This window comes from Cervus elaphus, chromosome X, assembly GCF_910594005.1.
Source record: "Cervus elaphus chromosome X, mCerEla1.1, whole genome shotgun sequence".
NCBI classification, from domain to species: domain Eukaryota; kingdom Metazoa; phylum Chordata; class Mammalia; order Artiodactyla; family Cervidae; genus Cervus; species Cervus elaphus.
Window position 1 is genome coordinate 144,588,444 of NC_057848.1, and position 16,020 is coordinate 144,604,463.

General features: G+C 38.8%; 1 protein-coding gene across 6 annotated transcripts in view; it reads right to left on the bottom strand.

The window, feature by feature from the left end:
- Nucleotides 1–16,020, bottom strand: part of GK (glycerol kinase) — an 80,231-nt gene that overhangs the window by 9,084 nt on the left and 55,127 nt on the right. For all 6 annotated transcript variants that reach the window (XM_043896455.1, XM_043896454.1, XM_043896452.1 and 3 more), the window contains 6 exons: nt 7,615–7,693; nt 6,435–6,531; nt 5,320–5,404; nt 4,341–4,461; nt 4,089–4,232; nt 1,713–1,793 (listed from right to left, as the gene is read on the bottom strand). In XM_043896455.1, the coding sequence (XP_043752390.1) occupies nt 1,713–1,793; nt 4,089–4,232; nt 4,341–4,461; nt 5,320–5,404; nt 6,435–6,531; nt 7,615–7,693 (607 nt within the window). The remainder of the gene's footprint in view (nt 1–1,712; nt 1,794–4,088; nt 4,233–4,340; nt 4,462–5,319; nt 5,405–6,434; nt 6,532–7,614; nt 7,694–16,020) is intronic.

A 16,020-nucleotide genomic window follows, 5' to 3' on the forward strand; every position in this document is an offset into this window, starting at 1 on the left:
CATCAATTCTGAAGGCAGAAACAAAAAAATCATGTAATTTTCTTTTATCCACTTTTTCTTGGCATTTTAATTTCACTGACAGTAAGGTAAGCAAACAGAAAATGATCAATTGGCTTTGTGGGAACTTGGCGATTATATCCTCAACCGCAAGTAAGGAAGAAGTATGTGTGGCATTGACATGGAGGCAGATATGGCGAGGGAGGGGAACAGGTTGAACTGTGCCATTTTATTTATTTATTTGGCCATATAATATTTTTTTGGCCATAAAATAAATAAATTATTTATTTTTGGGGGAGCATGCGGGATCTTGTTCACTGACCAGGGATGAACCTGTGCCCCATGCACTGGCAGTGTGGAGTCTCAACCACTGGACTTCCAGGGAAGTTTCTATGCCATTTAAAAAAATACAACTAGTCAAAGAAATCACAGAACTCATTTTCATCAGCTTTTAATTGAGGGCAACCAGAAAATAAATCAGAGTGCACGGCTGTTGCATCCTTCAAAGCAACTAGCACTGGTGCTACAAAAAATACCTATGATTGAGAAGTTTAGCTATAAGGTCTCAAAACTGCAAACAGTCTTAGCAAGAAAGGCTTTGTCACCATCTTAGAAAGAAAGGTGGGTCTCAGAACAAAAGATTTAAAGACAATGGATATTAAGCCTAAAGCTTATTTAGGAGAATAAACAAAAGCTTCAAGTAGAAACAGCATGATCTCAGAAGCTTCTCTGAAAAGCTAGATACATTAAAAGTGGTTCTTGGGACTTCCCTGGTGATCCAGTGGCTAAGACTCTGGGCTCCTAATGAAGGGAGCCCGGGTTTGACCCCTAGATAGGGAACTAGATCCCACGTGCTGCAACTAAGCACCGGTGCAGCCAATAAATGAATAATTTTTTTAAAAAGTGGTTCTATACTCACTTTGGGGTTGGAAGGCAGGCTATATTTATAAACTCTTCTCTCTTAAACTACATGCTTCAAAATATTATTGGCCATTGTTTCATTCATTAAATTCCAAATCTTGTATTTAGCAAAGGAGTACAATATCATGCCATATTAAAGGTATGTTAAAGGCTGTTTCAATATTAAAGGCAGCTCAGAGCTGTTTACAACTAAATAGTTTATTTATGGTAGATACTTCCCACCTAAGTGAATAAAAACAAAAGTCCTCAAATTTCTGCCAAGAGCATTTCCCAATTATGACATTTCTAATTTACTATGTCTGGTACTTTTCTTCCTCTGATTTCAATGAATTCTTACAACATACACTCACTAACTAAGGGCTTGGGAGCAGTCTAGCAAGTAGTGAAATGTATTCTGAAATCAATATAGCTTTTGGTCGGTTCAGGTCATGAAGACAGCCCCCCAAAAAGGCAAAGTCAGTCACGAAAAGGAAAAAAAAAAAGTTTAGTTGATTTTTTTTTCATTAGGAAGAAACTAGAAATACTTTTACTTTTAGAAAACTAAGTTATCAATCGAAGTACCAGGAATAAACTAATAAGGAAAGGTATGGCAGGACAGAGTTAAGCACATTTATCAATCTGATAATTTACATTTTATGTTTAGAACTTTAAAGTGTTTTCAAAATGCTAGAAACTATGAGCATATGATAATGCTATTCTTCAGAGCAGCCTTGCTAGCTAACTATAAACAGATACTTAAAGAAGCTATTTAACATACTAGGACGAAGTGGCAATAACAATAAAAACATTTTTACCACTTTCTGAAGACTGAGTTGTAACCCAACCCATTGATTTCATCACAGCTTTCTTCCATGTAGAATAACGAATTTCACTTTCTAGAAAGAGAAGGTAGGAAAACCATACATAAGAAAGGCAGTTTACTCAATGTTATGTGGCAGACTGGATGGGAGGGGAGTCTGGGGGAGAATGGATACATGTATATGTATGGAATCATCTGCCAGGAGACCCCAGTTCGATTCCTGGACTGGGAAGATCCACTGAAGAAGGGATAGGCTACCCACTCCAGTATTCTTGGACTTCTGTGGTGGCTCAGACAGGAAAGAATCCGCCTGTAACGTGGGAGATCTGGGTTCGATCCCTGGGTTGGGAAGATCCCCTGGAGAAGGGAATGGCTACCCACTCCAGTATTCTGGCTTGGAGAATTCCATGGACTGTATAGTCCATGTGGTCGCAAAGAGTTGGACACAACTGAGCAACTTTCACTTTCACATGTATGGCTGAGTCACTTTGCTCTATACCTGAAACTATCAATAACAACTGTTACCATGCTGCTAAGTCACTTCAGTCGTGTCCAACTCTGTGTGACCCCTTAGACAGCAGCCCACCAGGCTCCCCCGTCCCTGGGATTCTCCAGGCAAGAACACTGGAGTGGGTTGCCATTTCCATCTCCAGCGCATCAAAGTGAAAAGTGAAAGTGAAGTTGCTCAGTCATGTCCGACTCTTAGCGACCTCATAGACTGCAGCCTACCAGGCTCCTCTGTCCATGGGATTTTCCAGGCAAGAGTACTGGAGTGGGGTGCCATTGCCTTCTCCGGTTAGTTACTATACTCCAATATAAAATAAAATTTCTTTAAAAAAGAAAGTTTACTAAGATGTTCTAAGTACTATACTTATATTCACTCATCATTCTTGACAAATTGTTTCACTTATTAAACTGATGCTTGTTACACTGTATTTAACTGACATGGAGCTTTACCAGGACTCAGATCCCGGTATGGTTGCCAAAGACTGCCAGTGACTGCAGAGAGAAGCTTGTGGAAGTTGGAGGGAAATTCAGCCTGGTCTGCAAAATGAACGGAGATGTGGAGACAGGCTATCTGCTAAGACCAGGTCATTCACAAGCACGTGGTAATGAATTAGAAAGGGGAATCCTATTTGATCTGCTTTCTCTTTGGGGAAGGGCACAGGACCTTGGAAAGCGAAAGTCGCTCAGTCGTGTCCAACTCTTTGTGACCCCACGCACTGTAGCCCGCCAGGCTCCTCTGTCCATGCAATTCTCCAGGCAAGAATACTGGAGTGGGTAGCTGTTCCCTTCTCCCAGGGATCTTCCCAATCCAGGGATCGAACCCAGGTGTCCCACATTGCAGGAAGATTCTTTACCATCTGAACCACCACAGAGTCCACTATGATGCCATTTTATACATAGCTTTTTTAAAAGGTTTAAAACCAAATTGAATATATAAAACCTGACTTTTGTACACAAACTTAATTACAGGCATTGGGGCTTCCCAGGTGGCGCAGTGGTAAAGAATCCACTTGCCAATGCAGGAGATGCAAGAGACATGGATTTGATCCCTGGGTCAGAAGATCCCCTGAAGGACGAACTGACAACCCACTCCAGTGTTCTTGCCTGGAATAGTTCATGGACAGACGAGCCTGGTGGGCTACAGTCTATTAGTCTGGCTTGTAGCTTAGTTTTGTTTGTTACAACAGTGAGTCAAATATTTAATGCTCATTGATTTAAATTGTTGCTGCTTTTCTCAGGCTAGCCTTGCTGTGCTTAAAAGTTACCATAATGGTCCTTAGCCTAGTTAATCCTGTCCTAAAACTGGTCATTGGCACTAAAGATGACCCAACGCAGACATGATGGGTCGGTGGTCTATATATCTCCCTTGTCACTGTCAGAAAAGGTTACACTAACAGGCTATTAATAAAACTGACAATGTGGCAGTGTTATCCTTGTACACGAAGAGACTATACACAGTAGAAGTGAATGGTAAAAAAGTGATTATAGAAGTTTGTTTTTTTTAAAATAGGGAACTATTTCTCTTATTCACATTCACATATGAAGCCAAATATGTTTAGCAGCTGAATATGAAATTACCTTCACATTTGCAATCTTATTTCATTTCTTGATTTGTGACTAAACCACCAAACTCTCTCTCCCTTTTCACAGTACACCAATCTTCAGTCTTTACGAGTACCCTCACTCAAAAAGATAACTGTAGAGCACAGGGAACTATACTCAATATTATGTAATAACCTATAAGGGAAAAGAATCTGAAAAACATAGTATATATCATTGAATCACTTTGCTGTACTGCTGGAACTAACACAACATTGTATTAGAAATCAACTCTACTTCAATAAAAATAAATAAATAAAAGTACCCTCAGCATTGATCTGAGGTTCAAATCGCTCCATTGTGACAGCGGACAAGTCCTCAGGCTCCAGACTCCAGACGCCAACCCCTTCTGCAGCCCCTGCAGCCATGGCGGCTCCCAGGGCAGTTGTTTCGGGCATAGATGGCTTCACTGAGGGGAGTGAACAACAGTGCTATCTTAGCAGTTACATATGCCTGAAAAATCAGTTCTTCCAAAAAATGTGACTGTTGGGGTTTGAAGGAATGAGGGCTTACTGACCTACTGGAATATACAGAATGTCTGCTTGTAACTGCATAAGGATTTTGTTGTTGGTCATCCCACCGTCTACCTGCAAATGGCTGAGTGGAATTCCACAGTCGCGGTTCATGGCATCCAAAATCTGAAAAAAAAAAAACAATGCAATGAACATCATCAAAGTACCACATAGTAATATCTCAGAAAATAGCCATCTTCTACTTAAAAACATGCCAAAGCTCCCCAAAGCCTACAGAAGGAAAACTGAGATTTCTTCTAGGTCCTCCTTGATCTGGTTACCACCAACCTTTTCTCTTACCACTCCTCTGCACTCACCTCTATATCCAGACAAGCCAGACAACTCTATTTTGCACCCTGATTTCCTGCCGTGGTGTCTATGTTTGTGCTACTATTCAAATCCTTTGCCTAATATGTGTTGCTCAGCATCCCCTCAACTGTAAAATGCCCAGTGCCCAGCAGCTAACAGGAACTTAGAGAGTAATGACAGCTGGGAAAACAAAACAAACTTGCATTTATTATATTACTGTTTAGGCAGGCTTAATTTAAAAAAAAAAATTTCTTTTGGCCTTACTGTGCAGCCCATGGGATCTTAGTTCCCTGACCTGGGATGGAACCCATGCCCCCTGCAGTGGAAGCATGAAGTCTTAATCACTGGACTGCTAGGGAAGTCCCCAGGCTTAATTTCTGATTATGCTGGGAAGATTGAGGGCAAGAGCAGAAGGGGGCGGCAGAGGATGAGATGGTTGGATGGCATCACTGACTCAATGGACATGAGTTTGAACAAACTCTGGAGATGGTAAAGGACAGGGAAGCCTGGCGTGCTGCAGTCCATGGGGTCACAAAGAGTTGGACATGACTTAGTGACTGAACAACAAGAACAAGCTTATTAAATTTTCATAAATTTCTGGCATATATATGTATATAATTTTTGTAGGAATAAAAAAGGTGGATTTAGTACAGGAAAAAAGCCCATATTGATTACCTCTCGAGTTTGGAAACAAACAGCTTCTAATGCAGCAAAAGCAATATGGCATTTATTGGTGAACTGAGTGAGTCCACAGATGATCCTAAAAATACACACAAAAATTTTTAAAATTAGAGCAGAATAAATGAGTCACCAATCGGGAATGTTCTAAATATGGAAAGGTTGAACTTGGTACATAGAAGTGTACAGGGGAAAAAAAAGACATAAAAAAGCCAAAACTGGACCCAAACTTTAAGAAGCTGGCAAAATCTTTATAGTCTACAATGTTGCATCCACATATGAAAAAGTTCATGATCTATCTGAATAGATGACAATAATATAAAACCAAATCAATATTCATCTAGATGATGGCCTTTTGATACATAACTTGCAGGTGCCTTGAAGACAAAAGATAATAACACTAACATGAATAGGAATATGGCCAGGGCTTATTGTCAGATGACATAACTTCATGGAATTTTTTCTAGTATTTATTTACTGATTTGGCTGAACCAGGTCTTAGCTGTGGCAGGTGGGATCTAGAACCCAGGTGCCCTGAACTTGGAGGAAGGGCAGAGTCCCAGCCACTGAACCACTAGGGAAGTCCCTGGAGTTCTTTCTTTATGTCATGCCACGGGGCATGCAGTGCAGTATCTCAGTTCCTCAACCAGGGATCGAATCCATGCATCCTGCAGTGGAAGCGTGGAGTACTAACCACTGGACAGCCAGGGAAGTCCCAACTTCTTGGAATTTAAAGGTTCTAAAATTATACTTCCCAAGTATAAAAGGTTTCCTCCATACCTCAAAATCATTTGAAAATAGAAAACTATTAACCAACAAAGTGAAAGTGAAAGTGAAGTCGCTCAGTCGTGTCTGACTCTTTGCGATCCCGTGGACTGTAGCCCACCAGGCTTCTCCGTCCGTGGGATTCTCCAGGCAAGAATACTGGAGTGGGTTGCCAGTTCCTTCTCCAGGGGATCTTCCCGACCCAGGGATCGAACCCAGGTCTCCCGCATTGCAGGCAGACGCTTTAACCTCTGAGCCACCAGGGAAGCCCCAATTAACCAATAAGTTCTTAGCTAATTGTAAATAAATCAAGACTGACAAAAGCATACCTTATTTTCATTTCTTACCCTCTTGCACTGGGCTCCCAATAAGGTGCATACAGCCCCGAAAATGCTGGGACGAAATAGCAGCCATAAGAAGTACCTACTTCTTTAGCAAGTTTTTCTAACGTTAAAAACAAACAACAACAACAACAACAAAAAACACAAAAAATCATTCCAATATATACTACTTCTTTTCATCAACAAGCACACGTGTTTTAAAAATTAAGACAGGACTTTTGGTTTCCTAGTACGCAGTACAGCAAAATGTTGCTAATTGTAGCAGAATATGAGGAGCAACAAAAGCAAATTTCTCCACAAAATATAACCCAGTCCAAGAATGAAAGGAACTGGATTAGTTTTGTTAAGGTATTGTAGCTTATTTCCACTATTTTTAAAAAAATATTTAATTTATTTTCGGATGTGCTGGGTCTTTGTTGCCGTGCGCAGGCTTTCTCTAGTTGCAACGAGTGGGAGCTGCTCTCTAGACATGGGGCACAGGTTTCTCATTGCAGGGGCTTCTTTTGTTGTGGAGCACAAACTCTGGGGCATGTAGCCTCAGTAGGAGTGGTGTATGGGCTTAGATGCCCCACAGCATGTGGGATCTTAGTTCTTGGACCGAGGGTTGATCCTGTGTCCCCTGCACTGGTAGGCGGATTCTTAACTACTGGATCATCAGGGAAGTCCCCATTTCCACTGTTTTAAGGTTGCTGACTAGCAGATGAAGAAGTGGCCTTCACTGCATTCCTAATCAGAAATATGTCCCTGACTGTCTCACCTTCAGGTGAAATGAAACAAGTAGAAGGAGAGTGGGTGGGGAGTTCAAAATAATTACCTATCATTTGTAAATAGCCATAGTAATACTTAAATTATAGGTACGGGAGTTTTAATTCTCACTCTATTAAGAGTTAAAGCTCTTTCTCATCAGATAATTTTAACTGCAGATTCGGGCAATCTTCAGTGTTCAATTTTACACTTGGGTGATTTTTATGCCCTACCGTGCCTGTTTATGAATAAGCACCACTAATTATGTCAATTTGTTGTTTTATAAATCTTCACAAAGAGTCTTTTATATATATATATATCAAACTCATAATTGGGATCCATATAGTTTAATGTCCAATATAGGGCAAAGCATTGATTGCAAGGGTAAAATATTTAAGATTTTCATTATTTAGATTCCAGCCCTTTGTTAGAACATACTCACCAATTTCCTCGGAGCTTTTTATAATTCCAAGATTGTCTCTTAGCCAGCGAATAACAGCACCAGCTATAGCTACCGAACCCTGTGGGAAATAAGGAATCCGAGAGAGAATGTATTAAATATGTTATCAGTATATAAAGTTCTTATTGAGCATATTCTCTGTGTATGATTCTATCAGATGGATACGATTCAAAAATTTCAACTTTGGGACTTCTACAAACATCATAAACCAGGTCTTTTAATATAAACATGGTTTTGTCTAAGTCATTATAGAAATTTTTCATGAGGCAGAGAAGAGAGCCCTCCAGTAGATCTTGGACCTGTCCCCATAGATGGACATCACTGTCCTGAGCAATTTGTTTCCTGTACAATTGTTCTGTAGCTAAATGACAAAGGCATATTATCACCCAGAATACATTCCCATCATAGCCACAAAGTTATTGGGAAATGTTACCCTGAAAGTTTTTTAAGCCCATTTCCCAAATTAAACACTATATTAAATCCAGCAACCACAAAAAAAAAAAAGTCAGCAAAGAAGGCTAACTGCAAAGTAATTATTCTTAGGTAACTAATGAGGACCTAACTGTATAGCACAGGGAACTCTACCCAATGCTCTGTGGTAACCTAAATGAGAAGGAAATTTTTAAAAGAGCAGATAGATGTATAACTAATTCACTTTGCTATACAGCAGAAACTAACACAGCGTTGTAAAGCAATTATACTCCAATAAAATTCACTAAAAAAATAATTATTCTTTATAACAAAATCACCAAGGGATGGAGTAGAGTAGGAATGTATGGCTGTGGCAGTAAGGAAGAAAAAATACAGTTTGGAGTCAGATGAACCGGGTTTAAGGCTGAATTCTATTTCTTAATACATACGTAATTTTAGGTAAATTAGTTGGGCTTTCCAAGACTCCATTTATTTGCCTATATAATGGTGATGACTATAATAATAGTTACCTAAAGAAATTACGAGGAGGCTTAATATGGGAAGCATACAGGAATATATAGGAAAGTTATTACTGAATGTAAATATTAGTTTCACTAGTTCTTTAAGTGTTAAAAAAAACATATCAGCCAAATTCCATTGACTGATGTATGGATAAATGTAGTATACCTACACACTGCAAAAATATTTGACCATGAAAAAACATGAAATTCTGCTACAACATGGGTGATTGTTGAAAACATTATGCTAAAATAAAGATCATATACTGTATAACTCAATTTATGTGAAATGTCCACAATATACAAATCCATAGGCACAAAGAGTTGATTAGTGCTTGCCTAGGGTTGAGGTGATGGAGTTAGTCTTTGGGGAAATAAAAATGTTCTCAATTTAGACTGGTGATGGCTGCACAACTCTGTGAACATACTAAAAACCACTGAATCATACACTTCAAAAGAGTGAATTTTGTGATATGGGAAGGACATATCCATAAAGCTGTTTATTAAAAAAAAAAAAGATTCTGGGGCCAAAAGAAGCATTAGCACAAACCATTAGGAGTTCCAAAAAAGGATTTTTGGTTCTGATATTTCATTCATACACATTTGTTCATCTTCTGTGTTTCTTTTTCCATATAGATTATTAATGTAAATTACTTCCATAGAGTCACTCCAAACCAAAACATCAGGTAGTATAGTAAGTGTAGGAAACAGAAATTTTTTATACGTTGCCTGCCTCTCTATCCCCAGTAAATTGAATTGCAAATGGTTATCTCTTCTTGCCATCAGTTTTCAGGATGTAAACAAACTAGACGCTGAACATGTTGCTATTAATACATTCTACCATTCATAGCTGCTATGAAAACAAGTCACTATATTCTACTGAAAAGCTGGCAAAACACCAGTTGCTCTTTTTATACAGTGAATTTTCAGCTATAAAAATTATTTGAGGAACTGATTCGACATCTCTGTGAAGATAGAACCAGATTTTAAAAGTGGGACAACGACAATTTAGCAAACACCTGACAAGGGACCCTAACCCAATGCCTCTCCTCAAAGAATACACTTCCTAACTTTGATATATTATATACTTAGGTACAGAGTAGGACCATTACGGAGAACTAAGTGCATTTTTTGTTTCTGGAGATAATTGAACTCTGAAACATCCTTTAGAAGCAAACAATTCAGAGATACTAGTTGCCAAAGACTAGAAAACACATAAGATTCTCTAGACCAGTGCTGTTAACAGAAATATAATGTGAGTTGCAAATGTAATTTAACTTTTTAGTTACCATGGTTAAAAAGGTTAGATTAATTGTAATATATTTTGTTTAACCCAACATATTAAAAATATTATCATTGTAACATGTAACTATATAAACAGTGAGATATGTTTATATATATATATAAATATATAATTCACTAAGTCTTTGAAGTCAGGTATATATTTTCCACTTACACCACATCTCAATCTGGACTAGCCACATTTCAAGTGTTCAACAGTCAGGTGCGGCTAGTGGCTACCATACTGGACAGCACAGTTCTAGATCTACATGGAAAAACAGATGTTCTTTCTCCTCATACGCTCAGAAAGACACTGGTCCTACATGGCATCTAACCAAGAAATGTGTAGGTTTCCAATGATTTTAGGTGAGTAAACAACAAATTTTAAAAAGCCACTGAGCTGGAAGTTTAGTGGAGTGGTCTTATGGCTATCAGCTAGTGGAACTTCATATTTTGGGAAATTAAATGTTGGTGTACTGATGAGGGCAATATGCTACATGCTCAGATAATTTTTTTTGAGAGGAAACAATGTGGTTGTAATAAAAGGAAAATCAAGATTTTCATTAAAGTTAACCGATTGAGAACATTATTGAGGACATTATTTAAAGCCACTGTCAAGCTTCCAGAAGAAAAGTATTTTAAATTTGGTCAGCAGGAGTATACAGGAGTGTTCTATTGTTGAACAAAGAAGTAGGTTTAATATGAAAAATACTTATCTGAAATAAGTATATAATTTTGGTATCATGATATAATACTTGGTATAGCTCTTTATAAATTAATAAAAATAAGAGACACCTCCAAATTCACAAAAGATGTAGTCTTCTGAATCCAAAGGCAGGAGATAAATTGAAAGGTGGTATAAATGCTTTGAAGATGGGCAGGGAAAAGAGTACAGGAATGGAAACCTAAAATGATAGATAGAAGGTGACTATCTAATTGTGATCAAATAAGTTACTGTCAATTATAAATACAAAGATTCAATACTTCAGCTCATCAACTACAAATATGAATCAACCTTTATTCTAAGTCATGATCCACTGGGAAAGCTACACAGAAACCTAATTGAGGTTTTCTAAGAAAAACAAAAACATAATAGAAATGAGAGGGCTTCCCCAGTTGCTCAGTGGTAAAGAATCCACCTGAAATGCTAGAGATGTGGGTTCAACCCCTTGGTTGGGAAGATCCCCTAGAGAAGTAAATGGCAACCCACTCCAGTATTCTTGCCTGGGAAAACTAATGGACAGAGGAGCCTAGCGGGCTAAGGTTCATAGGGTTGCAAAGAGTCGGATACGACTGAGTGACTGAGCATGCACAAAGAAACACATAATAGAAATGAGGGGTAAAAAGAAGAAGTTCAGTGATAACTGGACAAGAGAAATAAATTACTCAAAACTAGATACACAGTCTGGAAAGTGAAAAGCTAAGGAAAAGGCTATGTGAAGATTAGATTAAAAATAATCAAGTAGCTCTGATATAATGTCATAGCAGGCAAACATATGTTCCCTCAAAAGTTCCTTGAGATAAATGTTACTGCCATGAACAGTATTATAAAGTAGATTATTTCAGGATGTAGGATATGTCTTACAATGCAGTTATGGTTAAAATCAGTACATGTGGAGGAAAATTATGTAAAATCGAGGTTATCCTTAAATTGCTCAAAATCAACCATTAAGCACAGGAAACAGTTTTGTGTATGCTACAGTAATACACAAAACTATATAATTTATACTGTACTCAATTTATATATGATTACAAATGCAAAAATCTAACTCTACAGCATTTTTAATTGCAAAGAGAAGACAACAGGAGCAGAGAAGTGAATTGGGGAAGCATTTTTGAAATGTAATCTATATCATTAACACTTTGGTAACAAGTTAGAGAATTAAAATTAAAAGCACTTATTTGTCAGAAAGTATACTTTCTAAGAAAGTACATTAGACAAGTCCATAAACAATGTTTATAGGCCCCCATGATCCTCAACTCCTGCTATTCATGCTCTTCCATGATCCTTTCCCTTTAAGTAAGGTGGTATCTATGATGTGCTTTTAACCAACAGGACCTGTCAAAGGTGACAGGATGTTTGTGACAATATGTATGTGATTACGTTGCATAAGATTATCACACCTGTTTTCTGGACTCTCTCCCCCCCTTGCTGGTGTTAAGTCCTCACATAGGAAGGAACTGCAGGTGGCCTCTAGGAGCTGAGGGCAGCCTCTTGCTGACTGCTAGTAAGAAACTGAAACCTCCAGTCCTACAACCACAAGGAACTAAATTTGGTCAATAACCTGAGTGAACCTAGAAACAGATGGAATCTCAGATGAGACTGCAACCTCAGTCTACACCTTGTGCAATCTCAATTTAAATCTTAACTGTAGCCTGGTGAGACCCTGAGTAGAGGATCCAGCTAAGCTTTGCCCGGAATCCTGACCCATGAAGACTGTAAGATAATAAATGGGTATGATTTTAAGCCACTTACATCAGTGGTAGTATTGTTATGCAGCAACAGTTAACTAATAAATAAGGCTTATATCTAAAATGAATATCTGGCTCAAGAGAGACAAAAAACTCCAAAAAAGAAAAATTCAACACTAAAATCACAAATCACATCAAAGAGATGAGAAAAAGGACATTTAAGGAAAACAATGGGGGGGGGGTGTTAGCCCCTATGGAAGACAGTATGGAGATTCCTTTAAAAACTAGGAATAAAATCATCATTCAGTACAGTTCAGTCGCTCAGTCGTGTCTGACTCTTTGCGACCCCATGAATCACAGCACGCCAGGCCTCTCTGTCCATCACCAGCACCCGAAGTTTACTCAAACTCATGCCCATCGAGTCGGTGATGCCTCCAGCCATCTCATCCTCTGCTGTCCCCTTCTCCTCCTGCCCCCAATCCCTCCCAGCATCAGGGTCTTTTCCAATGAGTCAGCTCTTTGCATGAGGTGGCCAAAGTACTGGAGTTTCAGCTTCAGCATCAGTCCTTCCAATGAACACCCAGGACTGATCTCCTTCAGGATGGACTGGTTGGATCTCCTTGCAGTCCAAGGGACTCTCAAGAGTCTTCTCCAACACCACAGTTCAAAAGCATCAATTCTTCGGTGCTCAGCTTTCTTTATAGTCCAACTCTCACATCCACACATGACCACTGGAAAAACCATAGCCTTGACCAGACGGACCTTCGTTGGCAAAATAATGTCTCTGCTTTTTAATATGCTATCTAGGTTGGTCATAACTTTCCTTCCAAGGAGTAAGCGTCTTTTAATTTTATGGCTGCAGTCACCATCTGCAGTGATTTTGGAGCCCAAAAAAATGAAGTCTGACACTGTTTCTACTGTCTCCCCATCTATTTCCCATGAGGTGATGGGACCAGATGCCATGATCTTAGTTTTCTGAATGTTGAGCTTTAAGCCAACTTTTTCACTCTCCTCTTTCACTTTCATCAAGAGGCTTTTTAGTTCCTCTTCACTCTCAACAATAAGGGTGGTGTCATCTGCATATCTGAGGTTATTGATATTTCTCCCGGAAATCTTGATTCCAGCTTGTGCTTCTTCCAGCCCAGCGTTTCTCATGATGTACTCTGCATAGAAGTTAAATAAGCAGGGTGACAATATACAGCCTTGACGTACTCCTTTTCCTATTTGGAACCAGTCTGTTGTTCCATGCCCAGTTCTAACTGTTGCTTCCTGACCTGCATACAGGTTTCTCAAGAGGCAGGTCAGGTGGTCTGGTATTCCCATCTCTTTCAGAATTTTCCACAGTTTATTGTGATCCACACAGTCAAAGGCTTTGGCATAGTCAATAAAGCAGAAATAGATGTTTGACTATGCCAAAGCCTTCGACTGTGTGGATCACAAAACAATCATATGACCCAGCGATCCCACTCCTAGGCATATGTCCTGAGGAAACTAAAACTGAAAAAGACACATGTATCCCATTGTTCATTGCAGCACTATTTACAATAGCTAGAACATGGAAGCAACTTAGATATCCATCAACAGATGAATGGATAAAGAAGTCATGGTACATATACACAATGGGATATTACTCAGCCATAAAAAGGAACACATTTGAGTCAGTTCTAATGAGGTGGATGAACCTAGAGCCTATTATACAGAATGAAGTAAGTCAGAAAGAGAAAGATAAATATCATATACTAACACGTATATATGGAATCTAGAAAGATGGTCCTAAAGCATTTATTTGCAAGGCAGTAATGGAGAAACAGACATAGAGAACAGACTTATGGACATGGGGAGGGGGGAGGAAAGGGTGAGATGTATGGAAAGAGTAACATGGAAACTTATATTACATGTAAAATAGATAGCCAATGGGAATTTTCTGTATGTCTCAGGGAACTCAAACAGGGGCTCTGTGTCAACCTAGAGGGGTGGGAAGGGGAAGGAGATGGGAGGGTGGTTCAAGAGGGAGGGGACATATGTACACCTATGGCTGATTCATGTTGAGGTTTGACAGAAAACAACAAAATTCTGTAAAGCAATTATCCTTCAAATAAAGAATAAATAAATTAAAAAAAAACAATGGGGGTGTTATAAGTAATCCTCTTTGGAGCTCATGTTTAAATAGGCAAAAATGGCATAATATAGAATTTGGTATATAAACAATACCTATTGAGTGTCTACTATACTCCAGACTCTGGGATAGAGTGGTGAACAAGAGAGGTAAGTCTTCTGACTGCAGGGAACTTATATCCTAGTGACAGAATACAGAACATGAAAGTCTCAAACCCATAGTATGCTCAAGTTCATAATCAGATCAAAGCTCCCCAAAAGAATTTTGTTTTGGGAAACAGCATTTAGAAAAAGAAGATGAACGAGGAAGGGAGAAGCACAGCTTGGGGAAGACGGCACACAGATGGCACGGGAAGGCAGAACTACTCACTCTATTTTGGTAATTCTTGCTCTATTTTGTTTCAGTATCTTCCACCACTAAGGAAAATTTCCAACTAGCAACAGTGGGACAAATTTAAGCAGTTTAATATGAGTTTAAAGTCTCAAAACAACTGAAGGATCATGTGTCCCACTTCCTTTTTACTAACAATGAAATAGGAACCCAGAGATGATAACATTCTTAGTGATAAAATCCCTATCAACAGAGATGGTTGAGTTTGTGCCTTAAAAAAATCACCTGTCCCTAACAGAGGATAACAGGCAAAATAGAAAAAGAAAAAAGCAAAACAACACAGGTTAACTCAAGAAGAGAATAGCATCAATGTGGACAGAAACAGAAACGCACGGCCAAGCAGGGTTTGAGGCCACAGGCAAGATGGATTCGGATTCATTGTTCTGTATGTGTCAGGCAGCAGGAGGGGCTGGAACTGACTCCTGCAGGGGAAAAGAATTCAGAGTGCTTCGTGTAAGACCAGGAAGGGTGTCAGTGCTTGAAGCCAGGGGCTCAGTGGTGCTCTCCTGCTTGTGTAGGGGTGTTGTCTACCTGCTGACTAAGGCTATTGGCTTAATGGGAAACGAGACCAGAAGGGAAAATTTCAAAATACATGAAGAAATCCAGTATTAAAACATCAGACAGTGTTCAGAAAACAGAACACCTACATGCAAAAGAATCAAACCAGACTACTTTCTCACACCATATATGAAAATAAACTCCAAACAGATTTAAAACTTAAATGCAAGTTCTGAAAGTATAAAACTTCTAGAAGAAAACATAGGCTGTATGCTCTTTGACCTCAGCAATATTCTTTTTGTACTGTCTCCTCAGGCAAGGGAAACCAAAGCAAAAATAAACTAAAAAGCTTTTGCACAGTGAATGGGAGAGAATATTTCCAAATGGGGTTAGTATACAAAATATACAAAGAATTCATATAACTCAGTGTCAAAAACTATCTGATTAAAACATTGACAGAGGACCTAAATAGATATTTTTCCGAAGAAGACATATAGATAGTAAATAGCCCCATGAAAAGGTGCTCAACATCACTAATCATCAAGGAAATGCAAATCAAAATCACAATGCAATCTCCTCATACCTGTCATAATGGCTATTATCAATAAGACAAGAAATAACAAGTGTTGGGGAGGATATGGAGAAAAGGGAACCCTTGAGCCCTGGTGTCTATTTCTGAGTAATTTTTCAAAGAAAACAAAAACACTAGTTAGAAAAGATATATGCACCACCATGTTCATTGCAGCATTATTTACAATTGCC